This window comes from Phaenicophaeus curvirostris, chromosome 1 (assembly GCF_032191515.1).
Source record: "Phaenicophaeus curvirostris isolate KB17595 chromosome 1, BPBGC_Pcur_1.0, whole genome shotgun sequence".
NCBI classification, from domain to species: Eukaryota; Metazoa; Chordata; class Aves; order Cuculiformes; family Cuculidae; genus Phaenicophaeus; species Phaenicophaeus curvirostris.
In genome coordinates this window covers 21,975,949-21,999,015 of record NC_091392.1, presented here as the reverse complement: position 1 = coordinate 21,999,015, position 23,067 = coordinate 21,975,949, and the positions used below count along the sequence as shown (strand labels likewise).

The window sequence follows — 23,067 nt, the reverse complement described above, 5'->3', positions numbered from 1 at the left end:
TAATCAGCTTTTAGCTGGATTACTAGAAAAAAAGATAACATTCTGCTGCTGTTAAATTTTGATTGTCTTGGCTTAACTCATACGGATCTCTCTATTGTCATTTTATCCCTTGTTAAGAAGCTTCACTGTAAGAAAAACAGGCTTTTAAAAAATAGATTAATATGATCAACTGAAGCCTTTGTTTTCTAGAATGTGTTCATACATGTATTGAAATTACTGCTTTTCTTGGGCCTTTTAAACTAATTATTCTGGTTTCACAGAAGAGCTTCAAGTTATGTAAAATTCTACCCTTATATGTACATTCAGTGTTAACAATCCAATTAAAGATTTATTCCCATAGCAGGTTTAGTTTTGTTTTTTAAGAGTAAGCATAAAGCTCACTACTCTCTGTGAAATCAGACTTGATCATTTTCTGGTTCCTGGTATTTCCATCTTCATGAGACATGATTTTAACATTCACCACTCCCTACATTAAATTTTAGAATTTATTGTATTTATCAATTCTGTTAAATGTTTTACTGGCTTATATTTTATTAAATTTTTGGTCTGAATCTTGTATTTTTATTAGATGACCAACTTACTGACATATTCTCAGCTACACAAGCTATGACAATTCTTAAACACCAGAATGGCCACAAGCGGCTGAAATACATATCAACTTACTGTGCTTTACATAACTTACATTTTAGTTGAGTCATCATAATTGTCCTTGAAAATGTTATTAGTCTAAAGGAAATTTAAGGTAATGTGGCATTGAACAGGTGTTGATCATGAGTCAAGTTCCAGATGCGGTACAAGATGAGCTTGTATATGCATTGTTTTTAAGGCTTAATCAATGCATAGCAGTTTACCAGTCCACAATTTTTATCATATTGGTAAGACCAAAATCTTGATAGTGTTATGAGACCTATGCAAAACTGGAACTATTGTAGCAGGAGATAAGAAATATGAGAATCTGAATATCTAACCAAAGCTATGCTAAAGTCTTTAGAATTTGTTTCTTCTGTCTTTCATACATGTGTTTAACTGTTTTCAGTAAGGTAAAAGCATGGTTAAAGCTACCACAAAGGCTATTTTTGTACTGCTTCCAACTTGACAGGAACTAGCAAGTACAAGTCTCACAAGAACATCCCAGAAGGAGTTCCAACCCAATTTCTAAACTGTGTTGTATTTAAAGATTTCCTATTTTTCTTAACAAGAGCAAAAGTGTAACAAATAGTTGTGATTAATTTTCTGTTATCCATAGATAATTTTTTCCCAGTATGTGGGTTTATCATACCATTCTTAACTGAAAAAAATCCCTCTTCCTGCTTATTTACAAATGTGTTCCATTTCATTTTTTTAGTAAATGATAAGGTAGCCTGAATATATTTTCCAGTTTTACTTTATCCAAATTAAACCAGCCCTTCCAATGTCCCAGAAATCCAAGAATTTACAAGGTGCAAGTCAATTCATTATTTTGAAGTGAGGTCTGAAAGGAATGGGATCCTGGCAGGCCACAGTGTAGCACTGGAACTGCTCCCTGAAAGACTCATTGGTCAATAACACATCAGTCTGCTCTGGTCTCATTCCAAGATCAGATTTACGTCAGAAATGGAAACGTGACTAAGTCTGTAGTCACATAAACTTCTGTGAAGATGAGCTTTTTATTAGGCATCCTAGATCAAAAATTGCTACATATCCCTTCATTTTGATTGCAGAATAATAGACTGCATTGAATACAAAACAAAGTGCAGGAGCTGCATTTGTCTCAGTCCAGTTTCTTACAAGGTCTCATGATGCAACATTTTATGCACATCCCTTGAATCCCCAAATCCATTCTCGTCACAGACAAAGAGGTTTGTAATTGGTCAAAAGAAATATGTTTGCTTTTAACAAACTGTTAAATTATCTTCAGATATAATGTGGCTGGGCACCAGTTGTCAGTGCTTGGCCATCAGAGTATGAAACAGTTCAGAGTATGATTAAATTGTTACATGAATTACATGCTTTTTTTTTTTTTCATGTAAAACCATCAAAGACTCTGATGCTGTCCTGTGCGTATGACATAGAGTCTCACAGTTAAATTTGTAGATGAAACACAATCATGAATGTTTATCACATCTTAACATCAGAGTGATCTCTTTCTTACCATGCACGGATCATCTAATGCAACTAGAAGGATTTCTCTTTAACTGCACTTGTAGAAGACAATCAGATTTTTGGCTCCGAACAAATCAGAACCAAAAGATATACATTTTCATTAGGTGAATCTGATTTCTAAAAATGCAGTAGATAAGATATATTTTTTTCCAGATTATCTCTGTGAAAAACTTGTGATTTTTCACAAAATGCCTCCTGTGATTACTCATTATTTATTTCTGAAGTAGATGAAGACGGCAGAGTTATTTAGCTATCTGTGCTTCACAAAATTTTTTCTGCTTCTCAGTTAGAAGTACTTATCATAGATGCCAGCAAGTAGCCAAAAAGGTCTATTTGACGTTCTCCAGCAAGCATTCCTTCTTTGTATACCTGTTACCAACTCTGACATTCCCCAGGATAGAGCAGGAAGTAGATCAGAGGCTAATTTAATTTTTCTGGCAAATCTTTCCTGTCTCCTCCTTTCCTACACACCCTGAAGCAATCATTCACTGTGAGGCCAGAAGAAAACATGTCAAACAAGCAAAACACTGGTGTTTTCCATTATGTGACAGGTGCACATCTCTTCAATGTACACAACTAGGTATGCAAGCACAATGCTCGTACTGGAACAGATATGCAACCATGCAGAAAAGAACAGGGTATACAACCTTCAGGGGCACACATGAATGTCTCACTGAACTGAAAAAAAAAAAGTCTTTATATCTCATTAAACAATCCACTTCTTTCTCAGAGAAGTCAAAATTTTCTCTTTTCCTGATACCTCCTAATAACCTTGTAATTAAAATCAGTGCTCAGTGTACATACTTAAAGCACTAGTGGCTTAATTAATATTAAAGTAAACACAGAAATGAAATTACAACCTAAAGACTGCAGGTCTATCTTAAAACAATAAAGCTGAGTTTTTAAAATTACATATGCATTAGCTTTGCATGAAGTCCTTCATTCAGGAAGAACACTTGCTGAAACTTGGGTACACACTATGTCGAATTACAAAAAATCTAAAGAGCACATAGAATTTTAAAAAGTAGCTACATTCCTCAAGATTTCATTGAATGGGTAGCACAGTCTGAAAGAAAACTTTCTTCTAGTTTTCATGAACTTTAAGGAGGCAGGTCACACCTACATATTTTGAGTTTTGAACAATGATAACCTGCGGAAAGTATCACTTCAGCAGTCTTCTGGATTTGGTCCCACAATAATGGAAATGAAAAATTGTTTTAAATATCCTTCACATTAATCCTTACACTATGCACAGTGTTGCCACTGAAGAGTCTGGTTTAATCAGGTCAAACATTATTCATAAAATGGAATAAATACTAACATGGTAAGTTGCCTTTCTTTATTTTTTCCTGTAATGTGTACTGCATGGACTACCTGCAGAGCTACATTTCTGAATATGATTTGAATTAGAAGAGAATGCTTTGAAGTTAAGAAAAATGCTCAATGCAGTTTGTTTCATTAACACAGTCTGAGGCATCATTAAGATGCTTTGTTTTCTTACCGTCACAGTAATATATTTAGCCAAGAAATGATAACATAAACACACACACAAAAATATCTGTCTAAATTTTGAAGAAATGTGGGGGAAGCAAGGGGTCTGACCTGAATTGTCACCAAGTAATATTTTCGTTTGGTTGTTTTTTAAGGTAAAGAACTTATCTTACTAGACTGATGGAACTACCTCTCCTTCCTACTGAGAACTACTTCCTCTTGAAAACAAAAACAGTAGCTTACCAGTCAAATTAATACAGAGATACTCTTGGAAGTGTTTCTAGCTTCTTTTACTATTGCTAACAGCTGGATATAAGCATAAGATCCACATCCTCAGCAAATCCAGGATAAAAACAACTGGAATAGTAAGATCATAATGATAATATTTTACGGGAAGATTTACACCATACTTGCTTTGCCTTTACTGCAGCTATGAAAAGAGAGAACAAACTTGTCAGAATAATTGGAAAACACATCAAAATTTATCTGCCTGGTTAGATTACATGTTGTAATTGCTTCCGATGGGAGGAAAGGAAAAAATCCTTCATTGCTTTTTATGGTCCTTTTGCCTTAGCAGAAAGTGCAACCTCTGTTCTTTCACAGTATAGGAAACAGGTATTCATCTTCTCATTCAAAACAGAATATATCTAGATTAATATAATAAATAATGTCTCTATTATCTGTGAATGAATGATTCATGCACCTGCCAAAACTGATAAAAGGCAGGGATTCTTAAAAATATATTTTGTCAAATAGAGATGTACTTTAGACAGCTAACTATCCTCAGCTGGTTTTATGCAATCTGCCATTGTAACTTAATTTTACTCGGTGTTTCATCAAGCAGCTGGTTTAATCACTGAGTTAATTCCACTCCTTTTTTACTGTGGCATTCCAGTCATCATGACATCTTAGATATATCTGTTCTAGATTAAGCCAGTATTTCCAGTGTTTTGCCACATAAACATGCATGACACAGGTGAAGGCTATTTTCACAGAATAGTTTCTACAGAATTTCACTCCTTTTCCCCTGAAGTACCTCACTGACATTTACACAAAAGTTAGCAATTCAGTATTTTATGTCTTAGGGTTACATTTTTCATTCAGTTCAATGATACACTGGAAAAATTTAACTATTTGTAGTGGGTTCCTTTCGTAAAGCAGCAGGGTCAAAACAGGCTTGATCATGAATGGGCAAAATCATGAATTAGGCTGAAAAAAATAGAACTTGTAATCAATGCTCTTACTGTTCTCTGAAGAACATTTTTAGAAATGACAGTCTAAAAAATGGCATGTTTAATAGCACTGGAGTTTTATAATCTATTGCTTGAGGTGAAGGACAAACAATAAACATGGAGTTTGATAAAAAATAAACAAGCTTTGGTTATACAAGGTTATTTTGGATCGATCTTTTAATTTTTTTGTCAATTGGCCATGGGGATATATAGTATTTTTAATTTATTGACTATTATATGGTAGTTTTCTCAATTTTATACTAGTTTTAAACTTACACGTAAACTGAGATAAAATAGATGAGTAGAAACATCTGTTACAAAGGGCTGTTAAAAATGTGACAAATGTCAAGACTATTACCACCGAGTCTTGTTGAGTTACCTGAACTTTAACCATGTTTTTTGTCACACCAAGCAAATTCTGGCATTTAACTCATCTGTTTTGACCAGCTAGAGATCCAAAGTTTCTTGCATTTACAGGGAGAGGCATAAGTTTCCCACAGCAAGAACACGTGAGCAAGAGTCGCAGTCTGCAGAAATGTACTTATGCTTACTTACATGGCTTCCATCATACATATTTAAAGTTTAACAGACACCAACACTTAATTTATGGACTTGTGGCAACTGTACAGGTTTATACCTCTCTTGCTAATCTCTTACACTTTCAGTAATTGACCCCAAGGCCACTTAATACAAAGGTAACCTTTCCATGACAATCTATGGGGTTTGTATCTACACACTTGGTTTTAGCATTAATAGTCCTGGTTTTTTGTGTATCAATGGAAATATTTTGACCGTGAAATATTATTAAAATCTTCTCAATATGCTTTCTACTTAATCTGTGTTCATGGAATAGTTAATTAAGTAAATATAACCTCTCCTTCAAAAAATGCCTGACTTCTTTGTCATTGTATGCCCTATCAACATTTAAGAAGAGAGTAGTTCCTCAAAACATTTTTGAGAAGTTGTAACTACTCTTTTTTCAAAGAGAAGTATGTCTAAAGCAAGCTGTTCAATGAACTGCTAGTTGGAAGCACATCTGATTTGTAATGAATGTAATGTTAAATTTTATTACTGTCAATATTTCAGAAAAGGAACCATTACTTTTAGGTTCCCCATCTTATTGCTCCATTTTCTCTACACAATCTCAAGCCATTAAAAAAAAATAAAAAAAAAAATCAGGATTCTAAATTCAACTGTAAAGTGATTAATCATCTAGCGTAAATCTAAGTTTATTTTTTCTTTCCCTTCTTCCATTCTTTTCATCCTCAAATAAAGATCACGATATTGAACTTCAAATAAGATATTTTTATGTATTCGTGTTTTTTTAAAAGGCTTCTTTTGATGCTATGCATTAACTGAGAAATCTACAAACAAGTTTGAGTTTCTTCAGACAATATTCAGACAATGTATATATGTGTGCACTAAGACATTATGGTTTTGCCCTAGCAATTTAATTGTATGAATGCACGAGTTATTATAACGAAGTCCATAAGAGTCTGTATGGAAATGTGGTTTTATTTGCAGCAAACAGTAGAAGAACTGGGAAAAGAATTATTTGAAATACAGAACTACTGTATTAGCATATTAATTTGAGATTTTTCCTCCTGGAAGTCATTATCTGAAGAACAACAAATAATTCAGGAAAAAAGGCAACTAATAAGTTAAATTCAGTGTTAGAAGCTGTGTGATTTAATATAATTTGTGTGTTCGGTCTTGAGTTTCATAAAAGAAATGGAAAAGAGGTGTTCAGTAATCTAATCTCTAGAGGTCAAAACCGAATCATCCTTTACTACAAGGTAAGGTGAACCAATGGTGTATATCAAAACTCACTGCATAGTTGTGAGCCAAGTAATATTTTCTGTGTTTCAATACATTTCTTTTGTTGCAGGTACTTGCTATAAAACTGACTGGCCCAAGCTGCTAAAACAAAAAAAAGTACTACATATTTATATCACAAAATATATTTCTGACTTAAGCCTACAAATACAAAGAAAAAGGAATTTAAATACAATTCACTTAAATATGTTTTCCTCTCTCAAACAGGATTTTTTTTATCTTCACTTACTGTATCTATGATATTCCATTACATTGGCACTCACTTTCTCCAACTTAAGCCAAAAGGGCTTGGAAAGCAAGCCAAATTCAATTCAATTCAACAAGCCTCCTTACTTCAGTTTTCAATGAGTAAAATGCTTTTCTGCCACATTTTTTCTCCCATACAATTCCTCTGCTTAAAAGAAAAGCTATTTTATCAAGGCACACAGACCTTTTATTTAATTTTGCAGGCAAGAATGCTCTCTAAACCAGACTTGTGTCAAACCTTTGCATAATATAAGTGGACACATGTAGACTTTTCCAATAAAATTAATTAAACAAAATTGTATATTTCAAAACATTAAAAAATCACCTTCTAGGAAAAAAAGGGGGAAGAAAGTTTATGTAAAAGACTGATTAATTTCTTATTTTTAACATTTTCCAAATCTCATAGAGATTTGCAATTTTGAAGAGCGATGCTGGTATCATTGCTCTTTCCTACAAAACTTGTCATCAGCACTGCAACAGGCTGCCCAGCGAGGTGGTTGATTCACCTTCCCTGGAGGTGTTTAAGGCATGGGTGGACAAGGTGCTAAGGGGCATGGTTTAGTGTTTGATAGGAATCGTTGGACTCGATGATCCGGTGGGTCTCTTCCAACCTGGTTATTCTATGATTCTATGATTTTTGTCACTGTCATCTGGATAAAATCTCACAGAGTTGACATTTACCTCTGCCTTCCCAAGAGAGGAAGAGTTAAAAGTCTGATGTATTTTCTGCTACTCACCATGACTCATGTCAGGAAAGATCCATGCCAATTGAACAAGGAATAATAGATATCCAAGTATACAACATTTAATCTCTCATTAACAGATCAGGAAAATGTTTTCTTTTTGCACTGAGATAGTAATAAGTGAACTACCCTTTCTATGACTTTACATGCACCTCATTCATTCCTCCTATTCTTTTTTTTAAGATATATTTGTCAACCAGATAGAAAAGTAATTCTTTTCATTCTGCCCAAGCATTCTTCTTCATTATTTTTGACAAATGTAAGTTGATCATCTCAGATATTTGAAATGCAACCTTTTCTACTAGATCTGTGGATGATAACAGATTTATAGTGCTTCATGTAACAGGCTAGAGCATCACTGAAGGGTTATAATAAACATTAGAAGAAACAGTTATTAAAGGATATATTGAGAAAATGTCAACATTATTATGCTAGCCACATCACAATCACATTTAGTTTCTTGTATTAAAATATATGAAACCTACCTTTTGAATCATATATTTTCCTATCTGTGAATTCTGAGAGCTCATTTGCAGTTAGCATTCAAAATTACTCATTTGCAAGAGTGAAAATGTAGCGTTACTAGTAGCGTGAGGCAAAAATAAAAAGAGGATAGTATTTGATTTGTGAATGCATCATCACTTACCTTCTCTGCTGACTGGGCCGTACCAAAAAAGATTGGAATAAAAGCTAACCAAATTATGCAGGTTGTGTACATAGTAAATCCAATAGGTTTTGCTTCGTTGAAGGTCTCTGGAACCCCTCTTGTTTTAATAGCATAAACAGTGCATGTGACCATCAAGAGAATACTGTATCCAAGGGAACATATGAGAGAAAGATCTGAAATGTCACATTTGAGAACTCCCCTGGCATTTTCTGGATCAAGTGTCCTTTGCTCTCCATAGTCTACAATAGTATGTGGTGGATCAATAGCAAACCAGATGAAGACTCCAATAAGCTGCATGGATATGAGGCTGAAAGTAATCACCAGCTGGGAAGCTGGACTAATAAATTTGGGAGCTGTGACAGATTTTTTACCTTGTTCAAATATTCTGTGAATCCTATTTGTTTTTGTAAGCAGGGCGGCATAGCTGAAACACATGCCAAGGCCTAAAAATATTCTTCGAAATGAACAGACCACTGTATCAGGACTTGCAATCATTAGAAAAGTAATGGAGTAACAGAGAAAAATCCCAGTTAAGAGCACGTAACTCAGCTCCCGTCCAGAGGCCCTGACGATTGGTGTGTCATTGTACCGGACAAAAGTCACAATCACAAAGGTGGTGGCAATTATACCCAGAATAGCTATGAAGACAGGCACGATGGCCCAAGGAGAATGCCACTCTAGTTTGATTATAGGGATAAGCTGGCAATCTGTACGGTTGGCGTTTGGTCGCTTATTAATGGGGCACAGTTCACAGTTGAATTCATCCACTTGGTAATGATACCCCTCACAGCGTTCGCAGTGCCAGCAGCAGGGCACTCCCTTCACGGTTTTCTTTCTTTCCCCAGCTTTACAGGGCAGGCTGCAGACAGATGCTGGATGAGTGTGTTCTCTATTAGCCCACTGCATGTCTTCTACCTGTGGGTATAAAAAATTAATGAGCCTTCTATTTTCCCCCATTTATTATATCCTAATCCTGGCCATAGGTTTGTCATAAATCACTACTTGCTGACAGTACAAATACAGTTTACCATAATAAGAAACCTGTTTCTTTCCCTTGTATTGAGTTTATAAAAGTGTTAAATGATTGCATCCAATAAATCATTCATGCCACAGGCTTGATGAGTGTCATTAGTTTCTATTTACCTCTTTACTGTTGACCAAATTGACGTCTGTAAAGATATTTATTGACTCCAGGCTAGCTTAAAAGCAAAAAGCCCTATATGCAGTGCTTTAAAAGTTAATTACATGCAAATATAAATACCAGTTGTTCTCAAACATTTAATTACAAAGTAAGACTATGTGAGTTTCAGAGAAGTTTCTGGTACAGTAACGAATTAGATTAAAATCTCCTTACATCAGCTCCAGTAGAACAAAGAATGTCAGAAAAAGAAACATCCATGATGCCACGTCTTCCATAAACTATATTATATATTATAATTTTCTGCTTTCTAAGTCCTTAAATACGCAAGACATTTTTGTTTACATTTCTAGAAGATGAAAATGGGTATATACTGTTTTCTGAATACTAATGGAAAAAGATGTCATGGCTATTACTTCAGTTCTCCTGATCTTTTTTGCAGTACAGAACAGACACACACACAATGCAGTCCTGTTTTGGAAATCCCAGATTTCTCCACAGCAGTGCATTAACAAAATATACATTTCTCATCCTCTTATTTATTCTTACTGTATGCCCTCTATATAGAATCTGAACAGGAAACTTATGGATTTAAAGCATCTCCTGTTCACTCAGTTTGGTTCCAGCTCTTCTTAGTCCACCCTTAGTAAAACTGTGTTTTGCCAGAAGCCTCACAAAGTGAGCCAGAGCAGTGCATGCAGCAAAGAACTTATAGGCATCAGAATCATTCTGTGTTGCTCCCATGCTCCATCTTTTATTCATTTGTTGGGTGGTAAGCACACAAGGACAAAAGACTTGCCTTGTTCTTGCCTATTAAGTACTTAGCACTTTTAATTCATTTGGAGACTTTATTTATAAGTGAACAGCATAACAAAAATTCACCCATCAGGAATGTTTTCAGTTCCTTCTGGAGGAGGACAGAATGGGGACAGCTTATCAAGAGTGATAATTTTGGCCTTAACAGTTTATTTTTCCAGCAATTTTTCAGCAGATTCGAGAGAAAATCATAATGTAATGTTGCCAATCTCATTTGTTGCCCTCAGAGTACTGGTTACAGCACCAAGCAGGTTCAATAAAGCAGCAACCTTTTGTCTCTGTCCACTCTTCTGCATAGTGTAGGACTTAGCTATTGTCTGCCACTCAAAGAGCTGAACAAGAGACCACACAGTATCAAGAAGAAATGAAATTCACACATACAACCAGTTCTGTGAATCCCCAGAGTCACTGAAGGACTTCCGTGGGGTTTGGATAGGTCCTGAACCTACAGAATTTAACTATATTTTATATAAAGAACTGTGATAGTTACACAAAAAGCATCCTCTGGTGACTATCTAAAAGGAAATCATTTAAGTAATTAGCATCCTAAAAAACCATAAGAATAACCCAGTTGTACTCCAAGAAAATATTCACCTTTGTTACAATGTCCTGGCTTTAATCACTGAAATTCTCAAATCATGCATTAACCCTACTGTTTCATCTGCTAGACAAAAAAGAAAACATATTGTAATGAAATCAGAGTGATAGAAAAGACATATTCTCCTTCACAGTGTTGTTAGGAGGGTAAATATATCAAAGCTTGTGATTTACTCAGATACTGAGATAATGAGGACAGCAGGAGGCCATGGTCATTAATGCAGATCTGTGGATAAGTTTGGGTTGATTTGAAAAAAGAACAGTACTGCATATTTGCCAGGTTATAGCACACAATACCAAATCACCAGGGGAGTACACAACACCCAATCCAGCATAAACTTAGAATGGCAAGGACAGGTAATATCTAATCTGGCAGAAAGCCTGAAAGGATAAAGCTACAGTGTCCCATTTTTTAACAGATTTGAACTAGCAAAGTGAGTTTTTACCAGATCAGCATTTTACAACATGAGGCTACAGTGTTTCTCATCTGACTTACAAGCATCCAGAAAAGCCACATTTAGTGTATTGTTTATTTTTTGAGTTACTGTTTTGCATATTATAAATATAATAAGGAAACCCAGAAGAAGACAAAAAATACAGTGGAAGAAAAACATGGCAATCCAGGGTTATGAATGTTGGAAAAGCTACTGGCTAACAAATTTGAGTCTTTTCATTTTTTTAAAGAAATTAGTTATGAATATAAGCACTATTACATGCTAGCGATGGAATGACTCAAATAATAATGGATTTTTAAAGGATAAAAAAAATTCTAAATCAACATAGACAATAACCAGCATGAATGGCTGGTGCAGGTGCATTTTACAAGGTATACGAGCTACATCTTAAAACCTGTCCTGTCTACATTACTTTTTTAGGCAAAACACATAGTTACATTTAGGTTAACCTAAATTTCTGAAAAAGCTCTAAACAAAAATGTTATGAATTCTCACTCCTGAGATTTTTTATTTCATTTTCTATCTAACAAGAAAGAGAGGATATATTCCCAGGAAACATTTGCTGGTGTTTGGACTTCAAGATCTCCTTCAAGAACTGTAATTGTGGAAGTAAGTGCAAAAGTGGGATTCTGCCAACTATCCTGACAAATCAATTTAAAGCCACATTAACAAGCAACGTGGTATAGTAAAAGCCCGTCTGTGGAGCAAAGATGTTGACTCTGGGGACTTGATGTTCACATTGGTCAATATCTGAAATTATAGTCTGGGAAGGAAGGTTAGATTAAACTAACTTTGCCATAGTTCAACTGAACACCTAGTAATAATTTAAGAACACTAGATGTCTTTCTTGAAAGCACCTTCTGTTTTCGTTTCAGCCAAATGCAATCCAATTCTCATAGCCTGAGATGCACTCCACAATAAGCAAGTGTGCTAAGTGTGAATAATTAAAAGATTAATTTCAAAAGCAGTCTCTTGATTGAAAAAAAAATGCTAATGTGTGTACACCCTCAGACTAATACTGTAATAGAGGCAGAATAAAAGGCAGGGTAAACTGTACCTCAGATTTGAGCACTGCTTGCCTTTATTATACCCTAACATGTTTGCTAAGGGTTTCTGCACAAGCAGTAATTAAAGACTGAAAAGTCACGCTATTGCTGGTCATCTGGTTCATTCCCAGCTATCCATAACTTGCAGTAGCCTTTCCCTGTTATGTATGATTGAGCCATTACTTCACATAATAATAATGTAATAAGGAAATCCAGTACAAGACACAATTACAACAGTGGTCTTAAGGCTCTATCGGTATTTTCAGTCACTGAATGTATTTACCAAAGAACATGCCTTCTTGAGCCCATGAAGAAGATTCACCCATGTAATTATTTTTCTATCCTTAGGTTGTAGTATTATCGATCCCACTTCTTCTCTGAGATTAACTTTAGAAAATAAATGATAGCAGACACTGCTAAGAACCAAGAAAGTGATGGAGGGTCATTTGGGAACATAGTGAGGGGACATCGTATAATTTTCAGAACTGCTGAAAACATGTAATAGTCCTAAACTTTAAAGGGAGTTGCTGGATCTCAGCATATTTTAAAAAGCATACTTTTAATGTAGACATAAACACTTAGCAATGGAACTTTCTAAAGTGCCAAGGGGAACTTGTCCAATCCAGCTAATTAATTTAAATGGGAGCTAAGTGCCTTATCTGTTTAAGTGCTTTTGAAAATCCCTCTATGCTTCCATCTGCAGTTTTAACAATCTAAATATGTTGGAAAACCTGCCTCAAAGTGATCTAGTAGTTCAAATGTTACAAAAGTAACTTCAGGGGAGCTTAATTTTAGGTACACATTTTTTAAACAAAATTCTCATGGGGGAAAGAAACTGACAAAGAAGCCAAAGACAGACAAAAGAAAGATAGAAAAGATAGAGGTTTTTGACACTAAAAAATATGAAAAATTTCTGCATCTCTTCAGACTGTTGATCAAAATATCTGAGTCTGCAGCACTCTCTATACTGCTCAGACATTGCTAAGGCTGTGTAAGTCTCAGATTATTAAGCAGCCTTAGGTAAACAGTTTCCAGAAGACTTATTTTGTCACCTTCATTTTCATGTGGCATTTAGCTGCTGTTCACTACAGTATGACACATGACAAGGCAAAATTCATTGTTAAATGAATCTGAATTCATCATCTATGTCAGATGAACTGGAATAGCCTCACTCTGTCTCTATTATTAATAATAGTTTAAACATTATTATTAATTTTATTTGAGTTGCTTCTCTGAATTTGAAAAGTGTCCGATAGATTGATGTGGTATCATGAAGTATCTCACATTCCCTTAAGATGAGGCTCTATTTTATCTTATTCCAACACACATGGGAGAGAAAACATCATAAAATGTATGACAGCATGTCTATAAGACACGTAGTCATTTTCCATGAAATGCATTATGATCCAAAAAGAAAATGGGTTCATTGCTATTTAAATAGACATAAAAATCATCTCGATGAGATATCTGCCTGACAGAGCTGCAATTTGCTTTAATTTGCAGCACTAAGATTCACAGTTCACTAAACCATTAAAATACAGGCAAAATGCCATTTCATATCAAAATCAAGTAAACACCTCTGTTCTTCATGAACATTACAAATACAATTTCCTCTAATACCTAATAATAAAGCTAAAAATTAATGTTGTAAGAACCTGGCTAAAACAAGATGAGATTTATATGACACAGTACAAGTGGCACATTCACATTTGCTGGCAACTGTATTTTTCCAATAATCAGGCAACTCATTCATTTAGCAACGCCCTCAGCAACCAGAGGAGGCTGATCAAAAATGCTGTTAATAGGTCACATATCATTTCTGAACCATTTATGTGTACAAAGCCACTCTGTTTTCCATTCTTAATGATCCTAGAAAAAATTATCACTTACTCTCATAATTCAGCAACCCGTGACAATACAAGGGCCCTTGGGCAGCTTTCAGAGTTTATAACAATGACATTGGTGGATAATATTTTGATGTTTCTGTTTATGCTATATTATCACTTGCAGGAATTTTAATTTTTGAAATCGTATCTTGGAGCAGGATATTTTTAAAAAATAATGAAAAAGTGTTTAGTGATACTATTGTAATGAATGCCATTATACAGATTAAGACAGAGGAATGCAAGTCGTGCATTCTACCAGAACTGTGGGAGCAGGCAAATATCTTATTTTTCACTGAGTTAGACAAGACTTTCAGAAGCATCAGGGCTCTCATATATAAATTCATATGGCATTTTATAGGTATTTAGATTCTTAGTTATAAAAATGACAAAAAAATTATCACCTCCAGCTGTCACTAAAGTTGTTCTTATTTTTGTCTTGAGTTGCTGGAAGTATTTATCTTCTGACAAAAGTTCATCAGAGGAGCACAGCAAGTGAGTGAATTAAGGCAATTTAGTCTAATATTTAGCTTTTATGATTGTTTAATGCACCTATTCTCACACTGAAATTTCAAGTCTCTAATGCACCCTGTCCAGTCAAGTCATCTGAACAATCAAAAAACAAAATTAAACTGAAACTGGTTCAACTAATGTGAATTAATCATGAGCCTAAATATAATGATCATGGCATTCATTCTGCTAGATAGATTTTATCACTCTAAAGAAAAGCTGGGTATACTTACAGACAAAACTTAGAAATATTTAAGCAGGCATGTACAGAAGGAAAATTAGTCAATGACAAGAAGTACAGTTTTAAATTAAAAAACAAAACAAAGCCCAGAATTAACACAGATTGTCAAGTGCAGTATAAAATCACTACCATCACCAAGTTTGCCATAATTGCTATAAATTATTTATCTCATTCACCCCATACAGATGTTTTCCTAACAACTGAGATGTGATTTTCTGGAATTTCAAGCATAGACATTCCTGGAGGCTTGCAAGGAACATGGGATCATGTATTTGCTTTCACCACAAACTGGCTGAAAATTAATTTAGTCAAATATCAGTTTGAAGAGGATTCTGAAAAGCTTGATTAGGTACAATGACTTTCAAAGGACCAGTTTGAAATACTACAAGGAAAATCATTCTTTCTCTTCTTCTTTAGGAATTAAAGCACATGTTGTTGTTACAGCGCAGATGGAGGCTGATTTCCACTAACTGTGAATCCACCTGCCTAAAGTTCCTCCTAGGCACTCCACTTACCATTTCTATTTCACAGCTTCCCTAAAGGAAAACCAAAGACAGTTAAATTTACGGTCACTTAAATGTGAATACCTACTTACATGCATGTATGTATAATTATTTATCTGCATGTATAATTTAAAATGTCCTGGACTCTACAAGAAGGAAGGTGATATTTATATTATTTGAAAGCAGTGCTACAGAACAGTTAAACAACTTCAGTCTGAAACAATTAATACCAAAAATATAATAATATTTCTGTGCATCCTTAGCACATCAAAATCTTTCTTGCCATTTCCAGCTTCCCAGAACTTCAACATCACCAATCTCTCGAATCTCTAAAGCTAAGAGAGTGTATTTTTAATGTTTTGGCCATATTCAGCTAGGGTAGAATAATTAAAGGAAAGGTTACTCTGAGGTAATACATACAAACAGAAATGAAGAGTATAAACAGATATGAATTTCTTATCCTCATAAACAGATAAGGTTAAATACTAGCCTTGCTTCATCAAAGGAAGTATATTATTTAGTGTGCTGAGACTAAATTTTTATGAACCTCACTAGTTAAGTCATATAGTTCATAGCTACAGAATACTTACATAGAGGAGCATATTGTGGAAACCTGAAACAGGGCATATTCATACCACTGTATCATAATCTGCAAAGACTGTTTATTAGTGCTATACAGACTTTAAACCCCCATATAAAAATGCTTTGAGTATTTTGGGATCTGTTTATTTTCCTTTTTTTCACTTCTACTTTCACTTTTCCCTCCCTGTAGTTTGTTGGTACTAATGGGCCACCTGAGTGCTGACTCTAACAGACTCTTGTTACAGGCGTAGAAGCTGCAATATATTCCTTTCTTCAGTTTGCAAAACAACAAACTTATTTCTGTGCATGGAATACCTGGAAAAAAATATCTTATTCTTAGATGTCTCGAGGAGTATACTAGGACAAAGTGCAGTGATTAGCAGATTATTAAGTCAACAGCTACTGTTACTACACTGTGCAACTATCAAATGGGACTTTACAGCAATCTACAAGGCACTTCTATTCAATATAAGCAAAGTTTTTTTTCTTTATTGGAAGCACGAATCACAATTCTTAAGCACCTGTTTCTGAAGATAGTCTGTATTTACTAACAAGACAAAAAAACCCCAAACAACAGAAATATTCAAACTACAACTACTTCCTTAATAATTTTATGACACAGAAATATCCTAATGAAGTTGACATCAGAAGACTTACTTTTACATATATTTTGAAACTATACAATTACTATCAGTAGATCAGACTGCAAATTAGGTTTCCAAAGTTATTCTTCATGCAGACCATTTTCATATAGACTATCTCTATCGCATATCCTTATTAAGAGTTCCTCACTGCCATTGCATGTGTCTGATATGCACTTAGAGAGATTTTAATGAGCATTTATAGATATAACTTATGATATAGAATCATAGAATGGTTTGGGTTGGAAGGGACCTTAAAGATCATCTAGTTCTGACTCCTCTGCCATGGGCAGAGACACCTTCCCCTAGGCCAGGCTGCTCAAAGCCCCATCCAGCCCGGTCTTGAACACTCCAGGGATGGAGCATCCATGACTTCTCTAGGCCTCATCATCCTCACAGTAAAAAAATTATTCCCAATATCTAAACTAAATCTATTCTCTTTCATCTTAAAACTGTTACCCCTTGTCCTATCACTACACTCAGTGATAAAGAGCCTCCTCCCCTCTTTCCTGTAGACCAGCTTTAAAGTACTGGAAGGCTGCTCTAAGGTCTCTCTGGAACCTTGTCTTCTCTAGGTTAAACAAGTCCAACTCAGCCTGTCCTCAGATTGCAGCTGCTCCAGCCCTCTGATCATCTTCTTGGCCCTCGTCTCAACTTGCTTTAACAGATACATGTCTTTCCTGTGCTAAGGACACAAGAATTGAACATATTACTCCAGGTGAGGTCACACAAGAGCTGAGTGGAGGGGAAGGATCACCTGCCTCAACTTGTTGGTCACACTTCTTTTGATGCAGGACAGGATACAGTTGGATTTCTGAGTTGGAAGTGCACGTTGCTATGCATATAACACTGAAGAATGAATGCCCTCGAATTCAACCTGCATAACCCTTCCTACAAAATAATACCAACACAAAATAATATATTCTTTTTATTCCCACACTGCTCACAGACCAAGACCTCAATTGCACCAAGGGCTATACAAACCCACAAGAAAAAATGATGATCTCAATTTAAAGAATACACAGTCAAAGCACAAGATAAAGGAGAGCAGAGTATCAACAGAACACAGAAAAGGACATCCTAAAAACAATACCGCAACATTGATCAGCATGATAGTCAAAATCCATAGCATATCTCCAAACTGATGCTTTTTGAGGAAATTGTAGCAAAAAGATTTTTAAGGAAGGAACTGCAAAAAGAGAGTAGGGCAATTTTGCAACTATTTCCTGAGCTTTCCTTCCAAGCTTCAGTGACAGAAAGACTGAAAGCACAAAGGCAATAAATTCATCACTGACCTCTCAAGGAATAAAAGAAAACAGAGCTGGAGTATCCCGTGATCCTGTGTTTCTCAGTATCTAAACGGTGTTTCAACGAAGTGAAGCGCTTAAAATTTTGAGCAAAGTTGGCTTCACCTCAGCAACCTTGTACCTTAATTGACTGTGACAGAGGAACAGACAAGATCAGTTGAAATGTAGGGATCAAGTTTATTTCCCTGTCTCAAGAAAAGAGGCACTACACCTAAACCATTCCTGACATACTTATCTAACCTGTTTTAAGGAAAAAATACTGCTAATACATGTAGTACATTCCACACTAAAGCACTGCAAAATCATAAATACTTAGGCAAAGGTTTTGACATCAGTTTAAGGTGGTTTTCCACCATAGTACTTCCTATCTTCTTTGCTAGTTCCTCATGCTAAACAGTCAGATCTTGCCACAATAATAATTTTGAATTTTCAGCACTATATAAACAAAAGAAAATAACACAGGCCCATTAAATACAGTTTCAGACAGGTAACAAAATCACATATAAAATGTCTGAAAGTCTGGGCTAGTTCAGAACTGGCAGAAAACAGAATATATTTTATACTGAGATTTTGAGCAGCGGGAAGAGCTCTCTCTGCCAAGTCTATGCCGCTGCTTAGAATGAAGAGTCAATAATTAAATTCAAAATTCTGTGGAGATACTTAATAATCTGGCAGGCACAAAACAAGCATGTGGAAGAAGTTTAAGCTAGAGAAAATACCACACAGCACATTTAGTCAGAAAAAAAAAAGGAGAAAAAACAATACTTGTTACTAAGGAAAGAAAGATGAACACATTCAAAATGAGAGTACTTCAGGAAGTAAGGGATTTTCATATAGATTGAACATATTGAGATTTATTCTACAATACTTGAACTGACTGAGGAGAAAGAAAGCTCTTGAGACTTTATGGGGAAGTACAGAGAAATTGCAAATGGGAAACCTTGTGCTTATGCACACAAAAGAGGGGAAAAGAAGTAGCTAGGGAATTATCAATCATTCAGTTTAACTTGAATTCCCAGAAAAATCCTGAAAGAAATAAACAAGCACATTTCAAAAACATGGAGAAAACAAACAAGACAAATAACAGCCAACAGGAAATCTGTCAACTATGAGCTGTCACATTTCCTTCAGTGTGGGGGGTAATGGGCATTGTGGATGAGAGGCAAGCAGCTAGATATCATTCATCTTAACATTAGAAAGATTTTTGATACCATCTCAAATTACACTCTCAGTCATAAGCAACCTATTGAAACAGATTGAGGCACTGAGGGCAAATTCTATCAGACAGATGTGAGAAGATAAAATTTGTCATTGATTCACTGTCAGAATGGAAGGAATGGTACAGAGTGGGGCCTAGAAAGGTCTAGTCATAGTCTGCTATTATTCAACAATTGTAATAACTACTGGATACAATTTTGATGATAGAACAGAGTATACAGTGATCAAATCTGGACAATAACACTAGAAAAGGTTGAAGCTATGCTGAAAACCAGGACACTTATTCCAAATGATACTGCAGAGAGTCTGAAAAAAAAGAACCATGCAGTTTAACAGGGACAACTAACAGGTAGCACATTATGTGGTCAGGAAGGACAGAGAGATAGCCACTCTTAAGAAAAAAAGGGATCTCGGGGTTCTAGTAGATTATAATACATTGAACCAATGTCACACCTGTAAAAGGGGCAAATGCTGTCCTGTTAAATGCAGGTAGATAAAATAATCTTTCCCCTCTACTCTGCATTCATGAATACATGAAAACATGTTTCTCCTGTACTCTGTACTAGTGAGACTTGAAGCACAGCACTTTGTAAAGGTCAGGGAAGATCAGAAATGCATGCAGAAAATCTGATCTGTGTGACTAAATTGAACAAATTCAGGTTGTATAGCCTGAAGAAATAACACAGCCTAAGGTGTAAAAATAGAGCCCTTGAAACCATGAGAATGTGCTTGATATACGTTGAATAAAAGAAGAAGTAACAGGCTAAAATTATGGCAATGAAGAGTAAATTCAGGTATTTATAAGATACTTCAGAGTGATAAGGAGTGGATAAGGCTAGTTAAAAAATGGAAGACAATGCCTTCACAGGTTGTAAAGTGTTCGTGCTTGGAGTAACAAATATATAGAAGATACTAACTTTATGCAAGGGCTAGATAGTCTCTTGAGAACCCATTAGCTGTCTTCTGTATTGCTAGATTTCAGGTACTAAGTATTTTCAGCACAAATTAAGAAAAAACTCATTATCAGACCAGAAAATATAAAATGTCAATGTATTCTCATGACACGGAAATTCTTTAGATTGCATTTTGTGGTTTTACAGAATACCTATTTAAGAAACCATTTTTTGAAATTTATAAGAATAAAGTAAATAAGAAATGCTGATGATCACACTTTTCCTACTTCTAGGTTAATTAATGATGCATTTTAAATACTGTTATGGACAGAGCTACTGTATTGCTTTTGGTTACAGGGAAAGTGTTTCTCTGATAAATGGTAGGGAAAGAATATCTAAGTTAAAGAAATCACTGTTGTCACAATAATAAACTGTCTTCTACATAGAAATAAAGGAACATATATCAGTTTAGCAAGTATCAAGCAGCTCTCATGTAAAAAAAGTCTAACCCTACATGTGATTGGAAAGCTCTCCAGGGATTCATAGAAAATCTATCCTTACCAACTAATGCGATGCATGACTTGAAGCAAAAGAAGATCCTAAATAAGTAACCAAGTTTAAAAACTTGATTAATCTTTAGCCTTTCATTCAGTCAGGAAACAGAGTGTAGGGGTCCAGTTGTTGGTATCCCTCCCAGAATTTGCTCAAGGCATTAAAAAAAAAAATGTACCTTTGAGGGGATTACTAGCCAATCAAACGAAACAAACTAACAAAAGCCAGAAAACTTAAGAAGTGGTGGCTGAAGGAGAACTTGGGAGTACTCCTCTGGCCTCACCTCTGAATAAACTATGGTAAATCAGTCTGTACAGCTCATCTGCTTCAACCAGCTCATAGTGCTGGTGATTGCCCAGCCTCCCAGGAAATGCAGATCAGTACTTAATTATCTTCATTATTAGAATCTTCCAGCATGTCTGCATTAGATCTCATACTGCAATTCAAAGCCGCTACTTCTCCTAATAGACAAGTTAGCTACAACTAACAGTTTGTTCTTTTCCTGAATAATCTTTTCTGTATTGAGAGACTCCCCTCAGTTCAGTCTTGTCCAGAATAAACGATCTTAGTTTGCTCTACCTTTCCCTACAGGCATACTTTTGGGTGGCTGATCATCATCGCTGCTTGCAGCTGGACTCTCTCCAACTATTCAGCTTTTGGAACTGAAGTCACAGTTCTGTGAACGAGACCATAGCACAGGGAAAGAGGACAGATGGATTACATCACAAGTCTGGGAGTTCATTACTGCAATGGCCTCTGTAGAAGCAAATCTCAGTTAACCATTCCAAAGCCATTGTTTAGTTTTATGCTTATGCTTTTCATAAAGGGGGTTTTGCTTTGATTCATGGAGTTACTGGAAACATTACTTCAGTCTTCCCTATTTGATCCAGTCATTCCAGGCACTTTCTATTGTCCCACTCAACACTAAATCTGCCTACTATAAGCTTAAGTTATAGTCAGATTAGCTATGCATTCTTCATTCCTTGCCTTAAGATAAATGATTACACTCTAACTACTAAAACCAGTGGTACCATTTTGGAAATGTGGAAAATAATTCGCTCCCTGTCTTCAATTTTTTTTTATTTTTTTTAAAAAAGTGTTTGGGGATTTATGAGGATGAAAAAGTCATGGATAAATATTAGATGACTGTCCTAAAGAAATAAAATTAATAATACTGGAAGATTAAGAGAAAATGCAGCAAAGCAAACAGAAAAAACAGCCATATATTAACGTCCTGATAACTTATGGCTATTCTCTTTCATTATATCATAACCACTGAATATCCCTTTTTATGTAATGATTTTTAATTTAGTAGCAGACTTCCATTATTTAACACAAATGATCAATAACTAAAGTAATTTAATGTACCATTTTTGCTTTTAAGCATGAACATTTTGCTTCCAGGTTTAAAGGGCAGCTCAGTCTTACAATTATAATACATATATACATTTCTGCAAGGGAGACAAGAAAAATGGAAAATAATGGGCAATAAACATGCTGATACTCTGTTTCACACTGTTACCTCACAAAGCAATTGAGTGCAGATTTGCTGCCAGCCATACATACTCCAGACTACCTGTTATGTCCAGTAGCTGTTTGTCTTTGCTAAAAGTCACAACATTAGCTGGTACCTGGGGAGCAGATAACCATGCTCTGAAGCTCCACATATGAAGGCAGAATTCTCCAGGAATAGATATAAAAGCTCCTGATATTTCATTGTTTTATCACTGTACACTTGTTTTTATTGTGAAAGAGAAAAAAATATTTTAAACCAGAAGTGATTTATTTTATTTGTTGTACATGGCCAGGCCTCCTTTCTGGTTGGGTTTTTTTGAAAAAAATAATACTCCATGGTCCTGGTGGCTATGGCTATCTAAAGACCAGTTCATTCTAATGATAACACTTATTACACTGGGTGATCACAAAAAAAATATAAAATATCCATGATCCTCTCAAGAATCCTGTGACAAATTCATGGCCAAGCTTCAGCCCCACGCTTCATTTGAGAAACCTGACTTTCACTCATCCTGACAAGGTGAGAAAAAATCCCTACTCATCCTGACTCTCAAGCAGAGGTTGTTTCATTGGTAAGCTGGTATCATTCTAATGAAGAACAAATGATTATCCAAGCTCAGGATAGTTTCTTAGCAGCTCTGTTTTTTCCATTTTCTGTTTTTCTCTAAAGAATCAGTCAAGATGTCTGTTTCATTGAGAAAGATAAAAAAAAAAAAAAGACTCTTAGGACCAACCAAGTAAAAAGCCTCAGAAGTAATATAAGTTGTCATTCTTCTTGGATTTTTCTTAGGTCATTGTCTCTTGAATTCAAGT

At 35.3% G+C, this 23,067-nt stretch overlaps 1 protein-coding gene across 3 annotated transcripts in view; it reads right to left on the bottom strand.

Annotated features, from left to right (window-relative positions):
* GRM8 (glutamate metabotropic receptor 8) overlaps positions 1-23,067 on the bottom strand; it is a 338,430-nt gene that overhangs the window by 36,023 nt on the left and 279,340 nt on the right. For 2 of the 3 annotated variants that reach the window (XM_069850429.1, XM_069850420.1), the window contains exon 9: positions 8,337-9,272. The exons of the other annotated variant lie outside the window; for it this stretch is intronic. In XM_069850429.1, the coding sequence (XP_069706530.1) occupies positions 8,337-9,272 (936 nt within the window). The remainder of the gene's footprint in view (positions 1-8,336; positions 9,273-23,067) is intronic. 3 annotated transcript variants of the gene reach the window in all.